At 49.2% G+C, this 22,183-nt stretch overlaps 1 protein-coding gene across 2 annotated transcripts in view; it reads left to right on the forward strand.

The window, feature by feature from the left end:
• Nucleotides 1-22,183, forward strand: part of DSCAML1 (DS cell adhesion molecule like 1) — a 325,010-nt gene that overhangs the window by 248,192 nt on the left and 54,635 nt on the right. For both annotated transcript variants that reach the window (XM_016134882.2, XM_036220304.1), the window contains 3 exons: nt 8,348-8,626; nt 9,016-9,135; nt 10,015-10,191. In XM_016134882.2, coding sequence (XP_015990368.2) covers nt 8,348-8,626; nt 9,016-9,135; nt 10,015-10,191 — 576 coding nt within the window. The remainder of the gene's footprint in view (nt 1-8,347; nt 8,627-9,015; nt 9,136-10,014; nt 10,192-22,183) is intronic.

A 22,183-nucleotide genomic window follows, 5' to 3' on the forward strand; every position in this document is an offset into this window, starting at 1 on the left:
GGACATCTGCATCACTCAAGGGAGATGAGGAGGGGAGGCTGGGGAGGACCCCTCCATGTCCCCAAGGGACAACATAAACCAGGAGAAGAAAGTTAGCCTGGGCCCTGGGGCCCATGGGAAGGAAGAAAAAGCAGAGGTGTCTGGGCCTGTGAAGGCCCTGGCCCCGGAGGGCAGGTCCCAGTAGGTCCCAAACTCCTGAAGCAAGATCGAATGGAGCCCTTGTGGACTGAAAGAAAGAAGTCTGAGAGAAGGATGAGTAGGAAGACACGTGCTACATTTGGTTTTGACCCCTTCAAGTATGTGGTGATGATGGTACCTCCAGGTGGAAATGTCAGGACAGCAGGCAGAACCGAAGAGTAGCAGTGAAAGGCAGGATCGGTACTTCTCTCTCGTGCTCCTTGTCACCCAGCTCACCCTCACTGGCACACAGGAGCCTTGTCACATGCATCCTTGTGCACACACCACCTGTCACAGTGCTAGACAGTGAGTGTTCTTGAACTAAAACTGAAACAGTAGTCTGGGTTGGAGTGACTTCCTGAGAAGCCTCTACTTCAGCCCTGGGAACTGGGAGGCGGCTCTGTGGCCATCTCAGGCCTGGGGAAGAAAGAGGAGTCCCATACAGCATCTGCTTCCCTGCTTCCCAGTCAGGCTGGAGGCCATCCTGGCCACCTTCACAGCCTAATGCCTCTTCCCAACCCAGGGGCCTTGTCTTAGCAAGAACCCCCAAATCCCAGGCCATATCCTCATTTTGGTAGTCCTGGAACACAGTGCAGGCTGTATCCCCACTCCAGGCATCACAGGCCTGTATCCATTTCCGTTACAAGCAGTGAACCAAGAGTTTACGTGTAAACATCACATATTAAAACATCTAACCTTTGCTCTACTCTTTGAGACCGCCCGCACCAGTGAGCATTTGGCCGGATTTGTCGGCTAAAAATAAATAAATAAATAAATAACAGGGCTCCGGCGAGCCTCAGAGCCTCAGAGTGCGCAGAACATCCTGAAAGCTGCTTCTGCTCATCAATTATTCAACCCTATTCAGGGAGCGATCAGTCCTAATGAATTGAATCTGATGCATTCCGTCTCAGCGACTCGCTGGGCCTGTTGTGATTGTGCTGTGCTGTGCGACAGTGTCTCTCCATCCCCAGGAAGGGGGAGTATGTATGTGTGTGTGCACGCAAGTACATCTGTGGTTGTGTGTGTGTGTGATCCCACAGGGCGAAGCCCATGCACAAGCTTGGCATTCATAAAGCAGGGGGGAGTGTGCGTATAGTATACGGGTGTGTGTGCACACATTCCCTCTTTCCCACCTCAGGGCTTGAAAATCTAGCCCTAGCAGGGCTGTGGTCACCTGTTTCCTCTCCAGACCAAAAAGCAGCATTTGTATGAGGGGCTCTGAGACCCTGTGCCCGTGCCACTCCAAAAGCTCAAGTCTCTCATTTTCCCCCTCTTTCACCTACTCCCTCTCCCCACCTCATTAGAATGCACTTTTAGGAGAACGCATCAGAGCTGATTATGAGCATGCTGCCTGATTAGCTGATGTGCTGTTCCAGGAGCTACTCAAGGAGGAGGGTAAAAGAGGTGGCTCTGGGTGTGGAAAGGGGCCCTGACTCTGGGGTGGGAAGGAATGGGCCCAAGGACAGCACTCTAGACCCCATTCCTCCTTCCTGGCCAGGACATGCTCCCCACCCAAAGGATCAGAGCAGAGACCTGGAGTGTAGAAAGGGTGAGGTGGGGGCGGGGCAGGGCACTAGAAGCTTGAGACCAATTGGAAGCCCTCCCTGCCCCACCATCTTTCTGTGGAGCCAAGGGCTATGGGCAGGGTGGGGCAAAAACCCATTCTGCTCCATGAACTGGAAAATCAACTGCTGACTATTCCTTCTGGGACTGCTTGTCTTCTGATGAATTTTTCACTGAGCTAAGAGCAGAACACACCAGATATGCATGCACATGCATGCACACACATGTGCAGAAACTGGTGTGTATGAGTACCTATGCATGTACACTTTGGTATACACTATATATACATACATGAAACAAATACACATACATTAACCTATCCATGCTTGCATACGCGCACACACATGCTAGCAGTTACAAATGTTTCTTCTGTCCATATCCTCCTATAAAGTAACATTCCTGGGCCACAAAAAGTGACCGTAGGTGATGCCATATGAAATATTTCCCAGGTTAGCCAGCTGTGGTCCAGCAAGATGGAAGGAGTTGAGGGGAGGGAGGCCAAGGATGCTTTAAGGGCTGCCTGGGATTTGGTGCATGTGACACTGACTGGCAGGGGAGAACCAGGCTGAGGGAAGGCGAATGCTTATCTCTGGGAATCTGAGAGATCTTTGGCAGGATGCTAAGAGGAGGGCACTTGGATTTAACCTAGATTTGATGTCTTTAGGACCCCCTGTAGCTGAAAAACAATGTAGCATTAAAGTATCCCTGGGCACACCGGCTGAATATTTAATTAACTAAGGAGGCAGGGCAGCAAGTAGGGTTCCTTGGCCTTGGCTCAGTGAGGGAACATCTCCATTGCCACATCCGAGCCTCTTGGGGCCTCTAGAGCCAAAGCAAGGGCATGAGGTACTTTCTGCTTATGTCCAGCAAAGCCAGGACCAGGAGAGAGTGCTAGGTCCCTGTGGAGAACAAACAGAAGAGGGCGCACACACACACACACACTCACATTCACACATACCCTCACGCACACTCAGTCACACATCCTCACTGCCAGTGCTCATACTCCCCACCCACACGCATTCTTCTGTCACTACTCAGTCTTTGCCATATGCCTGGAACCCTTGGAGGAGGTCTCCTCCCACCCTGGTGAATGGGTTTCTGTGATCATAGCACTTAAGAGAGATTCGGCCACCTGGCCAAATGTTTGCTATTAGCAGAGATAGAGGTTTGGAAGGAATCCACCGAAATCCACAGGAAGGGGGCACAACAGGTTCCACAGGGGCAGATTGCCCAATTGTACTCGGAGGAGGTGGCACCAAAGAGGCTGCTGCCAACAGCACTACTCCTCGGCAGAGAGAGCCAGGAATGCAGGAGCACGCATCCTCCTTATCGGACAGGCAGGGCTCAAGATGGTGATGGTGGTCATGATGATGATAAGGCAGCAGCACCCATTTATTCATTCAGTGACAATTACTGTGCACCCACTGTATTCCAGGCACTTCCAGGCCCTATGCTGTGAACACAGCTGTACTCAAGACAAACAAAAATCCCTGCTATCAGAGACCTCCCATTCTGGCAGGGAAATGCAGAGTACACAAATACCAAAAAAGTATCTCATGTCAAGTAGGAAGTAGGGATGTGAGTGCCAAGGGGAGGGGAGAGTGGTTTGCACCTTTAAATAAGGTAGTCAGGGAAGGCCCTTCTATGGAGAGGGTTATGTAAAAAAAAAAAAAAAAACTGAAGTAAATTGTTATTATTCCTAAACTACTAGACTTGTTACAAGTAGAAAATCGGGACTTTAGAGGTTCCTTGGTCCAACTCCTTCATTTGGCAGATGAGGAAGCTGAGGCTCAGGGGTGGAGGCAGGATGGTGGTAGGGAGATGAGTTGCTCTCGGTCTCTTGTACAGATAGCAGGGTCTGGAAGCCAGGTGTGCTGGTTCCCAGGCATGGTTCTTTCCCTGGCTCCATGCAGCACAAGCAGAGAAGCTCCAGCTTCTTACAGTGCCCATTACTGCCAAACACGCGCAGTAAATACAAAGACTCAGTCTCAAAGAGATAATGACAGACACCATAGAGTGTTTATGGGCTGGGTTGGTGGTCAGCACACCCTCCTCTGCACAGCACTCCCAAACAAGTGGCCATAAAGGTTTTATGGTGGCCACACACCTTACAGACTGCCTCAGCCACAGTCTCGGTCACTTTTCAGGCTCTTCACCATTCCATCGCCTTGCTCCAACACTGCGTTTCTCAAAGCTGACGGAGTTAGCCTCTTGTCAAGATGATTGCAGCCTGAGCAGGGCTTTAGGAAAGAAGTCCCTGGGGTGACATGGCATTCTTGCCCCCCTACATTCAGGCTGCATACTAGGGAAGTGCTGGGACTCAAGGGGTAGAAAGGGGGGCCCTTGTGGCTGCAATCAGCACTAAAGCATCGACACCAAGACAAAGGTGGTCAGATCCCCCAGCTGCTGATGATGGTTTTTTTCCCCCAGGGGTGGAAATAGTCACACACATTCAACTAGCCCATGTCTACCTTATTGGGAAAAGTGCTGCTGACTCATAGGTCAGAAAAGTGGTCCCACATCCAGGCAGCTTCCCATAGACACATTTCAGAGACCCATAGCATGCTTCTTGGTCCTTTCACTCAGCGCTCCTAGTATTCAGCAAGCCAGCAAAGGACCCAGGATCCCTATGCTTTCTTCTCCCTGCAGGCTGTCCTCGTGTGTCCATAGTTATAGGGTTGTCAGAATGCTATTCCAGAGCCAAAGAATTTTGTGAGCAACTCTGGCCCCTAGCACTTCCACCAGAGAGTTCCTAAAGGGATACTGATCAGCCACATGATCATACCTGCCCATCAACCCACAGCAGGGACAGAGGGTGGAGGATGGAGGGGAGCCAGGAGCCTGCATTGGATCTCAGGGAAGTCATCTGGTCATCTGCCCCGCACAGGTAGGTAGTTCTCTAGAGGGCTCTTGCAAGTCCAGGTGAATGTCTAAGCCCCCAGGATAGATGTTGACAACTCTCTTCTTCAGTAGTTTCTCAAATGGCCATCAATGTTATATTTGAAAGCCAGAGAGAATGACAGCCCCTTGTTGGCCTCTGCCTCTTGACTCAAATTTTTCCCTCTCTCTTACATATATATATATATATATATATATATATATATATATATATATATAATGTGTGTGTTTTAACTCTCAATCCAAATGCCAGCTCCTTCAGGTAACAACCTCTCTCTGCTCAGAATTCAGCATCTGTATATTCAGGTGGTAATTGTCCAATAATCACTGAGGTTAATACCTTCTCTTCCCTAGCAAATGATAAGCTCCTTGAGGTTCTATCTGTATGTTAAGCATGTTCCCATTTTCTTGAGCCCACACAGAGCATAATGCCTTCACAGAGCAGGCATTTCATAAATATTAGATGAATTAGTTAATTAATGAATTAACCTGCCTTAGTAACTTGTTCCATTACCTAAATCTCTTCTTACTGCAAGAGTCTTCCCCTTGCCTGAGCTAAATCTTCCTGCTTAATTTCAATGTACTGCTGTCCACTTGCTCTACCCTCAGTGGAAACATCCTTGTGACCATACATCCCTGGAGCATAGCCCAGCAGATTTGGCAGTCCCTTGGGCCCCCCTCTCTAGGCAGAACCTCTCAGCTCCTTGCTTTGCCCACACGTCCCCCGTCTGCAGCCCCTCATCACTACTGTGACTCTCCCCTTATCCGTAGAGCTCTTAAATCAAAGGAGCTAACTCTACTGGTAGGACAGTAAGGGCCTAACCCCAAGGAAGGACCAAAGGAGAAGCTCTCAGCTTTAAAATTTCAGCGTAAATACAGCATGTTGAGGAACAGCATAGAACCCCCCCCCCCATTTTTCTGGAGGAACCCACATCCTGTGCTCTCCCCAATCCTTGCCCACATCACAAGTAGACTTCTAAGATCAATCTAGGAAATTATATCCCGATATATGTTATTTTCATTTACTGTACTTACCTGACAAGCATTTATTGGGCTCCTCCACTTTTCTAGGTCAATATGTCCTAGTTACTGCCCTAAAGTTGCACCCAGACTCCCAGGGAAGGTGGTAATGCAAAAGCTACACCACTGCCACATGATCAGCACCCCCGAAGCGTAGACCAGGGGTTGCAGGACTGTGCAAGGCCAGGGCCAGGGGGAGGCTTCACAGAAGAGGTAGCCTCAGAGTGTGGACTGAGAGGGCTTCCCAGAAGCCTGCAGGCTCTAGCTTTAGACTTTTGTGGGGAGGCCTGGACCAGAGTTGGCTCTGCTTAGCCTCAGGAAACAAACGTGGAGGTGGATCTGGGTCTCTGCAACAATTCCACCAAAAAGTCCAAGGAGGCCAAAGGCCTAGATATGATCTAGGCACCAAAACAAGTTGGGGTGGGGTTGGTTCATCAGAGCCCAACAGAGGAATCAACATTGGGCATTTAGCCATTACTAGAGTCAAGGTTCCAGAAAATTTGTCTGGATATCCAAAATCCAGCAAAGCACTCAGAATACCGGGGAGGCCCCAACCCAGGAGGCAGAAGAAGCCAGAGATTGGGATGGAGGGATCCAGACAATTAATAGAGCTCCAGGAAACTTGATTGGACTTAGGACCTGGATTTGGACTCAGGTGGATCTGGAATGAGATAAGTCAAAAGCCAGCCATTGGGCCAGGAGCACATGTGGGAGGAGATAAGGAGGACAAATGCCCAGCTGTGTTCACCCAGGCACAGGCTGAGGCTTGGAGCCATGGGCACTGATGGAGCCCTTGTGGCTGGAGTGAAGGGTAAGGTGGGGGACAACATTGGGAAGGTCAGTTAAGGGCTCTGCTGAGGGGTGTGGCTCTCATCCCATAGGTCATGGAGGCAACATCGCTCCTAAATGTCACTTCCTCTGGACCTAGAGCTCTTGATCAAGACTTTTCCCAGGCACCCAAAGGGCTTCCAAGGGGTTTCCCATGTCCACACCTGGCCACTCCTCAGGGGCAGCTCCCTACTGAGCCCTGAAAATCCATGGGGTGCAAGGAGGACCTTGGACATGCATAGGAAGCCACTCACCCTTTTCTCCTCAGGGCTTGTCCACCACAGTAGCCACTCTAGGTAGGCCTAGCATAGAGAGTAACAGGCTTCCCAGGAGGGGTGGGGCTGGTGCCTGGGAGAAGGCTCGAGGACTTTGGACAGCCTTGTAATTTAATTATTTGACTGCAGAAAGGAGATCTCATCTACTGGGTGCTCATCCTTGTTAAGCTAATTGTCTGTCTCCTTCTCTCTCTCCCCCCCCCCCCACTTGCTGGGGAAGTCACTGTGGCCTAATTGAGTCATCATAAAGATAATGGCTGATGCTCTATCCAGTGCTGAAAAAGGAGGATCCTTCCCACAGCAGCTCAGTCTTCAGATAGTCCCTCCCTCCCTGCAAGGGCTGAGATGTGGGCAGCATGGGGATGGGGAGAGTAAGCTGGATCTCTGTGGGGAAGGAGGCTGTATGGATGTTTAGCCAAATGAGTCTAACCAGCTGGTTGTCTTGCAGATGACAGGGAACCCTCTCTGCTCTTTCCTGCCACCCAAAGGGTGCTCACTTATGAAACAAAAGGATCTCTGCTTTGGGAATGTTTGGGACTCTCTCAGAGAGGCAACAAGGCAGCATGAAAGAAAGAACTTGGACTTGGGGAATAGACAGATTAGGTCTCAAATCCCACTGTCACCTCTTATGAGATGGGTGACCCAGAGCAGGGGTCCCCAACCCCCGGGCTACAGACCAGTACCTGTCTGTGGCCCATTAGGAACCGGGCCACACAACAGGTGAGCGGCAGGTGAGTGAGCGAAGCTTCATCTGTACTCACAGCCACTCCCCAGCGCTAGCATCACCATGTCAGCTCCACCTCATATCATGATGCATTAATTAGATTCTCACAGGAGCACTGGTCCCTGGTGCCAAAAAGGTTGGGGACCACTGACCTAGGGTGAATGATTTCTCTGCTCTGAACCTCAGTTATCTCATCTATAAAATTGAGACGGTTAAGCTCACATCATTGGTGGGAGGATTCACTGAGATGGTCTGTGAGATACAGCAACTGACATAACCAGTGCTGGAAGCTTCTACTCACCTGTCCTAACACCTGATGGCAATGCAAAAAGCTGGTGGGTGGTGGACCTCTGCAGGAGGAGACCAGAGTACAGCGCCCTCGTTTTAGACGAGCAGCTGTGGGGCGTGCACAGGGGAGAGTCTCTGCACCAGTCTTCCTCCTTTGCCATCTGGGGCACATCATCCTTATCGACCTCAGCCTCCCAGAGAGCTGTGAGAGGTATCTCTAGGTTGAGACAGTGGGGATAGGGGTGCTGAAGAACAGCAGGGAAATTGGAGTGAAAGCTGAGCAGCCAAATGAGAGTCAAGAAGTGCATGAAGCATCACCATTCAAGTTCTAGGACAAGTTTGAACGAAGATCAGGATTAATGCAGGCCAGCCAAGGCCCCGAACAGAGACAATGGGTACAAGCGTGGGTGGGAAGGGGGACGGGAGTCAGGCAACGATGGCAGGGCACCTCAAGAGATTCCGTACATACAAGAGAACAAGGGGAACACCATTCACAGCCCACCCCCGGGTCGGGAGAAGCCCAAGGGTAAGGGGTGTTGAGGAGTTGACAGCAGCATTCCCTTTGCCTTCCCAGTGCCCCCTCTGATCCAGCCCTTTGAGTTCCCACCTGCCTCTATTGGCCAGCTGCTCTACATTCCCTGCGTGGTGTCCTCGGGGGACATGCCCATCCGCATCACCTGGAGGAAGGATGGACAGGTGATCATCTCAGGCTCAGGCGTGACCATTGAGAGCAAGGAGTTCATGAGCTCCCTGCAGATCTCCAGCGTCTCTCTCAAACACAATGGCAACTATACGTGCATCGCCAGCAACGCAGCAGCCACTGTGAGCCGGGAGCGCCAGCTCATCGTGCGTGGTGAGCAGGGGAGGGAGAGTCCAGCTCTGTCTGCTGCTAAAAGTCTCTCTAGATTTCAGATTTGAATCACAGGCTTATGGAATGTTGGCTCTGACAGGTGCCTTAAAGATTAAGAGATTTGAACCCCTTACTTTCCAGAACAGGATACTGAGGCCCTGAGAGGGGAAGACACTTGCTCGGTCACTGGCAAAATCAGAATTGGAACTCAGAACTCCCAACTCCCACCCAGTATTCAGCAAAAGCTCTCAGCATCTCTGGTTTTGGAGCTGACTGTTCCCAATTTAGAATACTCCAGGAGGGGCTGACATTGAATGAAAAGTGCCCAAAGCCCCAGAAGACCTATCAGAGACTGACATAATCTGTTTCTCCCACCCTCCCTCTTTCTGCAGTACCCCCTCGATTTGTGGTGCAGCCCAACAACCAGGATGGCATCTATGGCAAAGCTGGTGTGCTCAACTGCTCGGTGGATGGCTACCCCCCACCCAAGGTTATGTGGAAGCATGCCAAAGGTAATCCCCTCACCAGCCAGCAACTCTGAGTGGCCATGGAGGGAGATGAAGAATGCTGATAAGACTTTGGTTTGGTTTCTATACATGACTCCTAGCTCCGGGTGGGAACCCTAGGTTCCAAGCTTTAAGGAGACCCCAAGTTATACATGATCTGGAGGTCATCCTTAGCCACCTCCAGGGTCCATGGACAAGGGACAGCTTTCATAGTGACTCTAAATTTCCTCTTCTCCCCACAGATCAACCTCTCCCCTCCCCGTTCCAACCCTAGAACTCAGTGTACTCTGCTTTGCCCACCCCACATCCCCACTCTAAGGTCCTTGAGTCTCACCTGCCCCTGCTTCTCACCAGTTTTTCTGGGATCTTGGTCCTTGGAGCCCAACTTCATCTCAAGGATGCATTTAGTGTCTGACTAAGCCCCAACTTCATGCCTAGACCATGTCCAAGGATGACACTCAGGGAATGGTAGGGTGTGCCCAAAGCCCCCTCTTGAAGGGTGGCTGGCCTTCCCAGGCCTGGTCACCTAAGACCAGGCAACTGCCATATGAGGGCTCGGTCTTCCCTTTGCCTGTTACTGAGTGTCCTGAACACAACTCTTTCATCCTTTCTGAGGATTCACCCAAAGAAGCTCAATGCCAAGGCGAGCATTGAGCTGTGAGGCCTCCAACTTCATCTCCTTACTCAGAGCTGGGGCAAGACCAGCCCTCTATGCAGGTCTTTCCAGGAAATAGCAGCTGCATGAGCTCTCGTTACTTTGGGAATGCTACAAAATGGTCCTAGATCAGCAAGCAAAAGGTATCAGGGCCATTCTTGGGGGCGTTCCAATCCACCACTCACTCCCTAGCCTAGACAGCAGCCTTCCTAACCACTGCCTCTTTCTAGGAAGTGGGAACCCCCAGCAGTACCACCCGGTGCCCCTCACTGGCCGCATCCAGATCCTGCCTAACAGTTCACTGCTGATCCGCCACGTCCTAGAAGAGGACATCGGCTACTACCTCTGCCAGGCCAGCAACGGCGTGGGCACCGACATCAGCAAGTCCATGTTCCTCACTGTCAAGAGTGAGTCCTGCCCCTGTGTGGTCCTCCCAGCACCCCCTTGGTCATAGGCCAAGGCCCATCTGTGCACTCACACTGCATCCCCTCTGGGTTTTCATCATTCCAACTATGAAAGGGAAGCAGGAAGGATTTCTAGTCAGAGGTGCACTTGGGAACCTTGGATGAGGAACTCAAAAACACTGTTATCTAAATAATGGCCTCACCCCGAATGGCCCCAGGTCACCCCACTCTAGTCATGGTTTGCTCGTGGATCACATGACTTCCCATTTACTTTGATCCATATGTTGGCAATTCTATCTGGTAGTCACATTGAACAATTTATTTCTATCACTTAATCTACAACTTCTTGTGTATAACCTATTTGTGACTTGATAAGGAAGATATCACATACATAATGTAGGAGAAAGGACTATGGTCGGAAAACCTACGGGTTCTAATTCCAGATCTACCTGAGGGGCTATGTGACTCTACAAGTCACTTTACCTCTCTGAGCTTTGGTTTCCTCACCTGAGCTAGAGGTTCATTTCCAGCCCACCCGCCCCACCACATTGGTGTGAATAACACACACAAAAAATGATCATGGAAAGAGAAAGATGCATCAGAAAAGCTGAAACAGCAATACAATTCATGGCAACTTGGTGCTGTATCAATGGCTTATAAATCCCCAGGCATAGAGCTGGCCTCAATGGCCTTGGAACCCCAGAATTACACTGAGTTCTGTTAAGTCACACACAGACATTCCTACTGGATGAGTCTACCCCTTTACACTTTTAGGGGTCTGTATAATAGGCCCCCAGGAATTGCATCAGAAGATCGGTGTTCAGCTGGCCCTATGTCAGGAAATGGACCACAAGTCATGGAGGATGGTGGGAAAAGCCTGAATTTTAGCATCTGACCAACCCCAGTATGAATCTGGGCTCCATATTGTAATTACTGTAGACTTGATGAGATTAGTTGGCCTCCCTGTACTTCGTTTTCCTGATATACAAAATGAGAGTCATAACTGCCTTACCTGTTATGTTTTGTGTCAAGAGACAGTCAGATGATATGTATAAAGCAGCTAGTATGGTAACTGGCACCCAGTAGGCCTGCAAAGATTTAGCCACCAGTTTTGTTTTTCTTAATTTAGGCCTTCCAGGGCATGTAGAGGAAAGGCTGCTGAGAGCAGTGCCTGGTATTGGTCTGCCCAGCACCTCCCTGGAGTTCTTTCCTTTAAGAATCATAGTTTCTTTATCACTTGCCAAAGCCCATGTTCAGCTCAGCACCAGACAGGGAAACCCCGGCGATCGATGCTCAGGGAGCTCAGTGCCGGAATCCCCGCCCCAGGGAGCCACTTCCCTCACACTATCAAAAAGCACTTTGTCCTTAATAAAACCAGGCAATCAATCTACATCCCTCAGCCAGGGAGAACTTCGCTAATTCTGCCTGTGTGTGGCAAGAGGAATAGTAGACACTTCTGGAACCATTCTTGGTATTTGATCCTTATCTCCCCATTGTCAGCAGGAAAGATGAGCCCAAACTCTTAGACTTTTTTAAAAATTTTTTTGGAGGCGGGGGAGGGTGGCGTGGTTGCTGTTTTTCTCTAGGTTAGGGGATTCCACTGAGCAAGCATGGCCATGGCTTTGTTGTGTGTGGTTTCTTTGTGAAGAGAGGCCATGGGTGACAGGTGGTGCAGTGGTCAGAAGGTGGCTGGGTGTAAAAAGACCCAGTTCATATCAGGCTGTCCCTGATGTCATGGGGACCCTCTCTGGGCCTGCGTTTTTCTGTTCTGTCCTCACTTCCCAATCCAGGCAGAAGCTATGAAACACTCTGAGGTTTTCAGAGAAAGCACATTTTGTAAATCTAGGGCAGCCTCATGAGCATATACAATCACACACACACACACACACACACACACACACACACACACACACCACATAGATTTAACCTCTGTATCCCCTCTTTCCAAGAGAATTTCATACCACTCTGATTGCTTATGGGTAGGACCTTCTTCTTCCTTTTCCTCCCCTTGTCCTAATTTCAGCTGTCTTGTCATTTTCTTTTGCTTCCTTCCACAATAAGGCACATGCACACTTCTTTCCTACATCTGCTCCGTCTCACAAACACCTCCAGGTCACATTTTCCCACTCACCGCACCTCCCTCACACACTGTCTACACAGTGTCTCTCAGCACTTCCTCACACAGCCTCTCGGCACTGCTCCTTGCTCCCTGCCCCCTCCTTCATAGAACCCTCTGTACTCTCTCACACACCCACGGCACACTCAGGGTCTCCAAACTCTCACACATATGTGCTCCCTCAGATGGCCTTTTCCTCACACCCTTACTCTGTCACAAACACCCCCTTTCCATTGTAGCCACACTCTCCCCAGTGACCTTCCCAGTCATGCTAGAGGCCCCTATGCCCTCCTGAATAACAGCAGGAGCAGAGGAGTAGGGCCAAGAGCATTTGAGACCTGAGGGTAGTCAATGTCGATGGCTGAGCATGGCCACGGCCCCTGTCTTGGGTTGGAGGGTCTGACTGCCCTTCAATAGCAGTCTGAATAATGCTACACAGTACCTGGCTGCTGAGAAATGCTCCTGTGACAATGTGACAATGTTGAAGAGATGGAGCATGGAAGCTCCCAGTCTTCTCTGGGAACTTCCATTTGCCTCTTGCTGCTTTTACACAGACATACTGCTCCAGGAGAACTACCCTCAGCTCTTCTCCTTGCACATCCTTCTCCGCCTTCTCTGTCCTTTTCCCCCTTCATTCTCCCTCAACTTTCTCCCATCTCCCCAACTCTGACTTAAATTGAAAGGGCACAGGTAGGTAGGAAAAGACACCTGGACATGGGGGTCACCAATGGGATTGGTAAGGGAAAGCCATTCCTAGTCATCCCTTAGTCCATCTCAATCACCCCCACAGCACCAACGCTCCTCTCAGCTACTTGCAGAGCTGGCCACAGAAAGACCTACCACTTATAAAGCCAATTTTCAGACTTGCTTCAATGCCTCTAACACACTCAGGAAAATGTTGACCCAATTTGGCTCTACCTCATCAGACCTCACACCTTCGTGAACTCTAAAAGTAATCCTTAATCCTTAATCCCCACTTTAGCCAAGTAGAAGTAAGAAAGTAAGTACTACATCAAAGAGACATACATCATGAAAAGTATTCAAGTGTCAAGTTGGACATTCATGGTTGGCCTCTATTGGGGAGTATCCAAACATTGACCCCTAGAGTTTCCAATGATAACTCAACAGATTCTCACTGAGCACTCACTAAATGGGTCAATAAAACCCTGTGACTAAGGAGCATGGACTTTAGAGCCAAATGGACCAGGGTTCAATTTCCAACCCTGCTTTTATTAGCATTTGCTAGCTGTGGAATCTTAGACAATGATCTCTGTAAGCCCTGATTTCCTCCTCTGTAACTTTGCAACTATAGTGCTTTCTACTCATTGGTAAGGTTTAAGTGACACATGTACTTACAGAAATCAATGCAGTACTTGGCATAAAATGTGCATTTAAAAATCAGCAGTCACTAGTTTTAGCTGCTGCAAATCTAGTGATGAGAAAAACAGTTGCTCTTTGGGAATTTAGAATCTCGAAGAGGAGATAGATATACACCTAAAACAACTCTAATATACAAAGTGGTAAGTGTCTTAAAAGCTATACATAGGTGATACAAAGAGAATCGGGGATAGAGTAATCAATTTTAACTTTCGGGGCCAATTAGGGAATGTTGAGAGAAGCTCCACAAATGCAGTAGCCACTAAGTAGGACTCAAAGAATGAGAAGGATTTTGACAAGAACCAACAGGGACAAAGATCATTCCATTCCAGAATGAGGAAGAAACATGACAAGGGCACAGAGTTAGGAAAGTCCATGAATGTTGTCTGATGAGGTGGTATCTGGAAGATAATGAAGGGAGGAGAGACAAGGAGAATGAATGTCAGGTGCTTACAGGCTTTGGAAGCTACATGTTGTCTTTCTGTGGAGAGTTGACTCTTGATATCAGACATCAAACCAGAGTCCCAGGAGCCCCAAGGTCTGGTGGGAGTTGAGATTCCAGAGCTGCTTCTTAGAGAATTGTGATGTAGAACCTTTGTTTGGGGCCCCAGATTGCTAAGGGGATATTAGAGGGGCAAGTAGTTTTCTAAATCCCTAGACATCCTTGCTGGTAACCAACTGGGTACCGCTGTCCCCTACTCCTCCCTGACCAACACCCAGCATGTTGGTATTGGCAGGGCCTATCTATGAGTACCTGACCATTTAACCCAGACTTGCCACCATCACAAGTATAGCACTTGACAATTTTTAAAGCTCTTCCCATTCCTTGCCTGTGAGGTTGGCAGGCAATAGTTCCTTCTCAGTAAAAGGTAAGGTACTGGGTCAAGATCATTGAGTGATATAGTCCTGGCTAAGATATGAACCTACCTCTATGGACTCATGGTTTGATAGAAAGAGCACAGAGCAAGATACAGAAGACTAGATGCTGGTCCCAGCTCAGTGATTCATTGTCTATCCCTTCCCTTCTCTGGGCCTCAGTTTTCTTATCTGTACATTAAGAGGCTTGGACTAGAATCTAGTCAACTAGCTGATCCCAAGGTCTCTTTCAGCTCAAACGACCTATGATTCTAGTAGTGTGCATGCTGTCCATTCAGGGCACCAGACCACTTCCCAGAACTTGGTTGAATATAAATATAATTAACAGAAGAAAATGCCATGTCCACAGGACTATCTTTTTGCTTTTTTTTAAATGTGTGTGTGTGTGTGTGAGAGAGAGAGAGAGATAGAGAGAGAGAGAGAAAGAGAGAGAGAGAGAGAGAGAGAGAGAGGGAGAGAGAGAGAGAGAGAGAATATGACCAAAAGGAGGAGACAACTCCTCCTCCAACTGACACATGGGGAAAAAAATAAAACATCTTCAAAAATAATACTTCACGGAGAGGCAGGTACAAAGCCAGGCTGCTTAGTCTGGGGTGCAAAGGGCTGGCTATATTTTGATACTGCCCCTGCATGGAAGTGCCTCCCAGAACTGGTAGGCCCCTTGTGCAACAGATTAGACAGGTCCTATTACATCCTCTAGACTCCCCTCCACTTTGTGAAGCCTTCAGTGATTAGGCCAAGGCAAAGCTTACAGTTAATTGAAGTCATAAGTGTTCATTGTATGGTCTGAGTTTTGATTTGTTTGTTTAACAAAATGTCAGACCAATTAAAGCCAGATTCAAGAGCCCTCTGCAAGCACACACCCAGCTATCACAGGAAAGCAGGAGGGTGGAAAACAGAGCCGAGTGGGGAGTGGGGGAGTGGAGGGCCCCACTCAAGCAGAAGGAAGCCCTGGGCCTGGATAGACCAGATCACCTACCAGCATTTGTCCATAGTGCAGAGGTCAGGATGCAAAACCTTGGATAGAGAACTGTACATCCACCGACCTGAGATGGTCCCAATTTCAAGTTTGCCCAAAGGAAATTCCTCCCTGACAGGTAGAAATAGCACCCCCTTAGACCTAGAAACTGGGGCTGCTCTTCTAGAGGGTCTCTTCTGCACTTCTCAGCCCCTGCCCTTGACATAGGGCAAGGAATCTATGGCCAAAGGAAATTAGTGCCCAGAGCCCGCAGCTCCCTTGCTGGACCATTCTCTGGGTACTCGGGGAATTCCCTGCCCAAATGCCTTGAGTGAGCTTCTAGGACCTTTCAAGTCCTCTTCCCCAGTCTATCTTCCCAAGGATGGACTCTGCCACCAGTGTGCCCCTAGATCTGAGAGATGGCTGTTTGCAGAGAATGCAGATGGAGCCTGAACATGTGGATCAAGATGTTCACACAGATATTTATTTATAAGGTTCCTTTCAGCACACAGATGAAACTGAGGTACAGAGAGTCCCAACAACTAGCCTGAGGTTTTCTTGTGTGTTCTCTGGTGTCAGGTTCTGCTCTTCAGCAGACTGAAGCTTCTTGCAGGCTTCCCTTTCCTCTGTGGGAATTTCCACCTCTGCCACTCAGCTGAGCACAGGCCTCTGTCTACTTTGGCCTGCCTCGCTGGGAACTGACAGGCTGACTGACGACCCCAGCCCACAGGTTTGGTCCAATCTCATGTAGGGTCACAGATCACCCTCCTGGCACTCCCATCTGCCTTTATGAGGCCCCTGATTGGGTGGAGGGTGGGTAGGACAGACCCTATGCCAGTTCTTCAAACAGTGGGAAGAGGTGACAGGAAAGCAGAATGGCAGGCAGCAGAGCAGGGCTGAGGCATGAGCTCTGAGTCACTTGGCCTAGGGCTGACACTGATCCTGCCACAGCTGTGGAACTTATTGCAAATCACTTCCTCTCTCCACTCAAGTGGCGGTCATCAATCAGCCTTACCTGCCCAGCCTCAAGGGGGCCTGTGCCAAGCTGGGGGTCTCCTCTGCAAGCCTGAGGCCTGGCCTCACATCCTCTTATAAAGGAGGGATGGGGAGGGGAAGAAGAAAAGAGCCATTGCCATGATTTCCATGAAGGCGATTATTTATCTGGCTCTTTGGCCTTATTGATTTTCAGACTTCATAGAGCAAGGAGCAACACTTGGTGTCCTGCTTCATCAAACAAGAGATGAGCAGAGACTGGACACATCCTGTCACCAAGCCAGGCTCCCTCCTGTGGCCCCTACTGAATCTTCACCAGGAGGTCTGCAGCCATGGGCCAGCCCAGGCTCTACCCACCCTAAGCAGGACCAGGGAGGCCAAATGATTAGGTAGCTTAAGAGACAGGAAGATCCTGACCAGTGAAATGGGAGTCCTGATTTCTTGTCCCAGTGTCCCCTACCACATCCTGGGTAAACTGGGGTCAGTCATTCCCTCTCCCTGGGATTTAGTTTGCTCCTCTGTTCAGAGAAGTCACAACCCTCTCCCCCTTTCCTTCAGCCCCTGAGGCATTAACAGAGCTCAATGAGTAGGTCACATTCTACTGTGCCAGTAAAAACCTGGCAGGGCATCTGTTGCCAGTTCCAGGACCTACATTTGAGAATCTGGAGCCTTTGATGTTTCAGGGTTTTCTAGAAAAAGACAAGTCTAAACCAAAGAAGTGTGGGATATCCTACAGATCTCAAGAGGTCAACAGTATCCGTGCAACTCCATTACCAATTTAAAAGCGCCTGTCCCAAAAGTCTCATCTTGGCCCTTATCTCCTTCTTAGAGGCTGTAAGCAGTGGCGGCATAAAGCACATCACCACCACTTGACCCTCACCCCTGCAGTCAGTTCCTGTGACCATGAGCTCAGAAGAGCTTCCAGATGGATCTGGGTTTTAAGGTGTCATTCAAGGCTTTCCCTATATTCAGCTTCAGCAGATCCGATGAATAACAAAACTAAATGCATCATACATGTCAACCAAGGAAAAGGTGGCAGCATACATTTTAAGTCACAAGAAGTCAGGGTTATCACTAGGTGCCTAGGTATACAGGCAGGCAAAGGGCTAAAACAGTACCTTCAGACCCTGCCCTAAGTGGGGAGCCCAGAACTGCCCCTCAATTGTGTTCAAAACCCCTCTGAACTATAGTGACAGGATATTGTTGGATCAATCAAGCAATATAAATGTACTTCCTGGGTAGCCTCAACGTGTCCCACATGGTATCAAGTTCTTAGAGAGAGAAGAGCAAGATTAAGTCACCATCCCTGCCCTTAAGGGATTTACAGACTAGTTAGAAAGCTGAAACTAACCTTCAGGAAATAAGGCAAGATTACATGCTAACAGGCCTAGGATTTATATGTGCATTATTCGGTTAGAGAAAGGAAACCCCAGTGTTGACAGATGCGATCAGACAGAGCTTTCTAGGGGAGTGGGACTCTGGTTGAGTCTTAAAGAACAGGTAGTGTCTGGATAGGCAAAGAGAAGAAAGGAGGGCGTGCGGGTGGAAGGAACAGCATGAGCAAACACACTAGGGTAGGAAGCCTGTGTGGGAGGCAGTGAGGAGAACATCTGTTGGGAGAGCAGCAGCCTGGAATTAGGGGGTGAGGTTGGATAGAAATAGTGGCACCGAAGTCTAGATATGATACTAGGATCTTGAGCAAGGAATGGAGAGAAAGGGGGAATCTAAGTCTTTGTGCAGAAATGAGTACCTTTCACAGGCACTGGGGTTACAACTTGACATATCTTCAAGGGAGATACAATTCGATTCACAACAATCCCCATGTCCAGTGATTTATTACCCATAAGTCCATCCTTTCCAGAATTCCGGAAGCTGAAATATTCTCCTTTCCAACATCCTACAACTGCCTTTGTCTGAATCTAACCAGTCTCCTAACCACAACCTCTCTCTTGGTCAACAGTCGAAAAGCCCAACCTGTGTGCTGAACTCTATCTAGGGCAGGAGTAAGCACAATGGGCCTTGGGCCAAATCTAGCCAGCCATTTGTTTGGTTGGAACCAGCCATGCCCATTCTTCACATCCTATTGTCCAGACTGCTTTGGAGCTACAGAGACAGAGTTGAGTTGTTGCAATAAAGACCTATGGCCTGTAAAGCCTAAAATATTTACTATCCAGCCATTCGCAGAAAAAGTTTACCAGTCCCAGCTCTAGAGTATTCACAGCAATGACCTGGAAGTACCTTCTAAGTGAATAAAGATGGTATTGTCTCCTTTTGTTTCTGAAAGGATTCTGATGTTCAGGGTCATTCCAGAGTTGAGTGTTCTCTCATCTCTAAAACAGGAATAAAAATACTACCCCACTCCCTGGGATTGGGAGAGGGGGTGAACTTAATAAGATAATTCATGTTAAGTACCAACTGGGGTGCGTAGCACATGATAAGCATTCAATAAGTGTTAGCTATTTTAATTACCACTATCATTTCCCCAACATTCTGGGGAGAGCAGAAGGCCAAAGGCAGGGGGAGAACTAGTTCCCCACCCTCACTTAAAAATACTCCCCACAGCCAAGAGAAGAACTGATTGATCCCACTTTATAGCTGGAGAAAACAAGGCCTGTTAAGTTTGAGGGTCTCAAAAAGGACTACCAAGCAGCAGGAACAGGCTGCAGTCCAGTTTTTAAAGGTTCCACCGTCCTCAGAACTTGTACCCCAACTCCCCTCACACACACTTCTTGCCAGTTCTGTCCCCCATGTACACGGGAGGTGGATAGCTAGGGTCCCATGAACCCCCAGCTCCCTAGCCACCTCCCCACCTCTCAGAGCTGAGGCTGATTGCTTGCATAAAATTTAAATTAATCTCATGCTTCAGGTGGAGCTTGGCTAATCAGGGGAGACAAGAAGCTGAAGAGGATGCAATCAAATTAACAACGCTATGGCCCTGGCTCTTTAAGAAGGGAAAAACAAAGCAGGCACCAGAAGGCATCCCTACCACCAGCCCTTACCCAAGGGAAGCCTGAAGCTGCTGCCAGGACTGAGCACAAAGAGCATCTCCCATCTCCCACCCGCCCTGCCCCTCCACCCAGGCCAGCCACCCCACTGTGCTAACAATGCCCCTTTGCAGTGAATTATCTCACACCACCGAACAAGGCTACAGTTCTTGTCAGGGTCTTGTTAACAGGGAGCAGAGACATAAGACTTGGGGGAACAGGGGGGGGGGGGGCGGAGTGGCCTGGGATGGGGGAAGGAGAGGACCTCTCACCTGGAATGGGCACGTGTAATCCTTTCAGAAACAAAAGGAGGCGAGGGCCTCTGAACTGGGAGGTTCCTTTCTTCCCTGACAAGAGGAGTTTGTAGAGCTCTCTGGAGCCTTCAGGGCATCTGCAGTCCCTGAAAAAGCCTCTCCCAGAAGGCAAGGAAAAGGACATCCAGAAAAGCATTTTAGCCCGCTCAGAGAGAGCATCCTTTTTAATAATAATAATAATAATAATAATAATAATAATAAAGCTCTATGAGACTCCTAGAGAGATTTCAGTTAGACTGAAGGACTTTCCAAAAACGAAAAGTCCCTTGGGGATGGTGAAGAATACCAGAACTTTGCTGCCCTTCTTCCATTCTTATTGGCTTTGAGGTCAGTCCCACCTGAGGCAGAGGAAGGACCAGAGGACATCTACTAAAATGAGAGGAGGAAAAGGAGGGTCATCCACCCTGTGTGAGAATCACCTAGGCTAGGGGTGGCTCTTCAGGAATACTGATGCACGGACCCTACTCTGGGCCAATTAAATCAGAGCCTCTGGTAATGGGGTCTGTGCAATAAGATTTTTTAAAAGCTTCCCAGGTAATTCTTATGTGTAGCCAAGCCTGAGAATGTTCTCAGGCCACCCACCTGAAAGAGCAGAATAGCCTCATCTCCTGGTCTCCTGGTTTCCCAAATCAATCTTCTTCCCCCCAAACTTGGCTGCACTTCTCTTCAGTAAAGCTGGGCTCTGTGCACTTCCAATTCCCAGGTACCTGCTCCTGTCTCTACTTCCCTTTTCTAACCAGGGTCACTTCAGTCAGTAAAACCACAGGCTCCCTAGGTGTGTCCTGGCTCTGCCACTGACTGGCTGTGTGACCTTGGGCAACTTACTTCTCTATCAGTTTCCCCATTTGTAAATTGGGAATAAAAATAAGATTGCTTTAAGGATTAAGTGCATTGATGCATGTAAAAGAATGCAGAACAGTATCTAGCGCATAGTAAGTTCCCAATAATGTAAAGTAGTACGATTATTATATACTCAGGCCCATGAGTGGGGTAAAGGTGTGCCCCACGCTTCCTTTTGGAATGCAACATTCCACTCCTCTTTTGCATTTTATCATACCTCTTCCAATAGCTGGTAACATTCCCATTTTATTTCTTCAACATTCTCCTTCCCACACTCACTGCTACTCTCCTTTGGGTATTCATAACTGAATCTTCCCTCCCTCATAACTTGGGGACTTGTCAGAAACACCAGCTGAGCTCCAATCACCAGACAGAAGAGAGGGAGGGAGACTGAGACAGCGAAAGCCTGACTCACCATCCCTTTAACACCTGCCCCCAGCCATGGCCTGCCCTGGACCACCCCACCCCCTAGCCATACTCCAGTTTTCAGCCTCCTTCTGCACTCCCCCTAGGATTCATCCACATATGTCATTCCCACACAGCTTCCCACTCCAGGGACAAAGCCCAAGATGGGAGAAAAATCAACCAGGCAGAAGGGAAAGGCTAGACTAAAACCAGAGGAAAGGGTACCCGTGAATTGTCAGAGGACTTGGGGCCTCATCTCCTCCCTGGCACTCACCAGCTGTGTGACTTTAGATAAACCACTTAGCCTCTCTGAGCCTCCACTTCCTCATTGGCTTAGTAGGGGCTAATAGCACCCCCCACACACACACACACCTTCTTAACAAGAAAGCTGCTCCTCGCGGAAAGTGTTCCAGTGCTCTGTAAATGATAAGGAGCAGCTCAGCCCACCCTCTGCGGGGAGACCCCAAAGAAGGGGGAAGCTGGAAGAACAAAGGAGGGGCCAAGTAGATGCAGAGTCAAGGAGCCCTAGGACTCCATCTCCAAGCCTGAGGAGTTGGCACGGGGAGGAGGGTAAGCCAGGAAGCAGAGCTGTCTTGTGGCGTTTTAAAAATCTATCAGCCTCTCACATCAAATTAAAATGTAAATAGCAGCTGGTCCAGGCAGGACCTCAGGGGTGACAAGGGCCGGCCTACGAGTAATTTCACAGACGGAAACCAGTTACATCAGATTCTGACAACTGTCTTGTTTCTGAAATTGATTTCCTCTCCCCTCGGCTTGTGCCCCAGGAGGGCCCTGAAGCAGGGGAGGGTGTCTCTGCTGCGGCCAGTGTCTTGCTCTTCTCCCTGGTGCCTGCCAATAGTCCCCATTGGGACCAGCAGGAGGAAATTTGGGATTTCTCCAGGGCCATAAGACAGTGGCCTGAGAGCCAAAAGCCCAGTAAGGCTCCTCCCTGCCCTGTAGTAAATCTAACTATGGAAAAGGGCAGATGGACCCAGGACCCTAGGGGCACCCAGCACTTACGAGCCTTTCTTCTGTCCACAAGTACATGCTGAGTCCTGGATAGAGACACTTGTACCCTGAAGAGTCAGAGACAAGGAAACAAGGACACTGCAGTATGACATACGCTGTGCCA

This window comes from Rousettus aegyptiacus, unplaced genomic scaffold (assembly GCF_014176215.1).
Source record: "Rousettus aegyptiacus isolate mRouAeg1 unplaced genomic scaffold, mRouAeg1.p scaffold_m13_p_5, whole genome shotgun sequence".
NCBI lineage: Eukaryota > Metazoa > Chordata > Mammalia > Chiroptera > Pteropodidae > Rousettus > Rousettus aegyptiacus.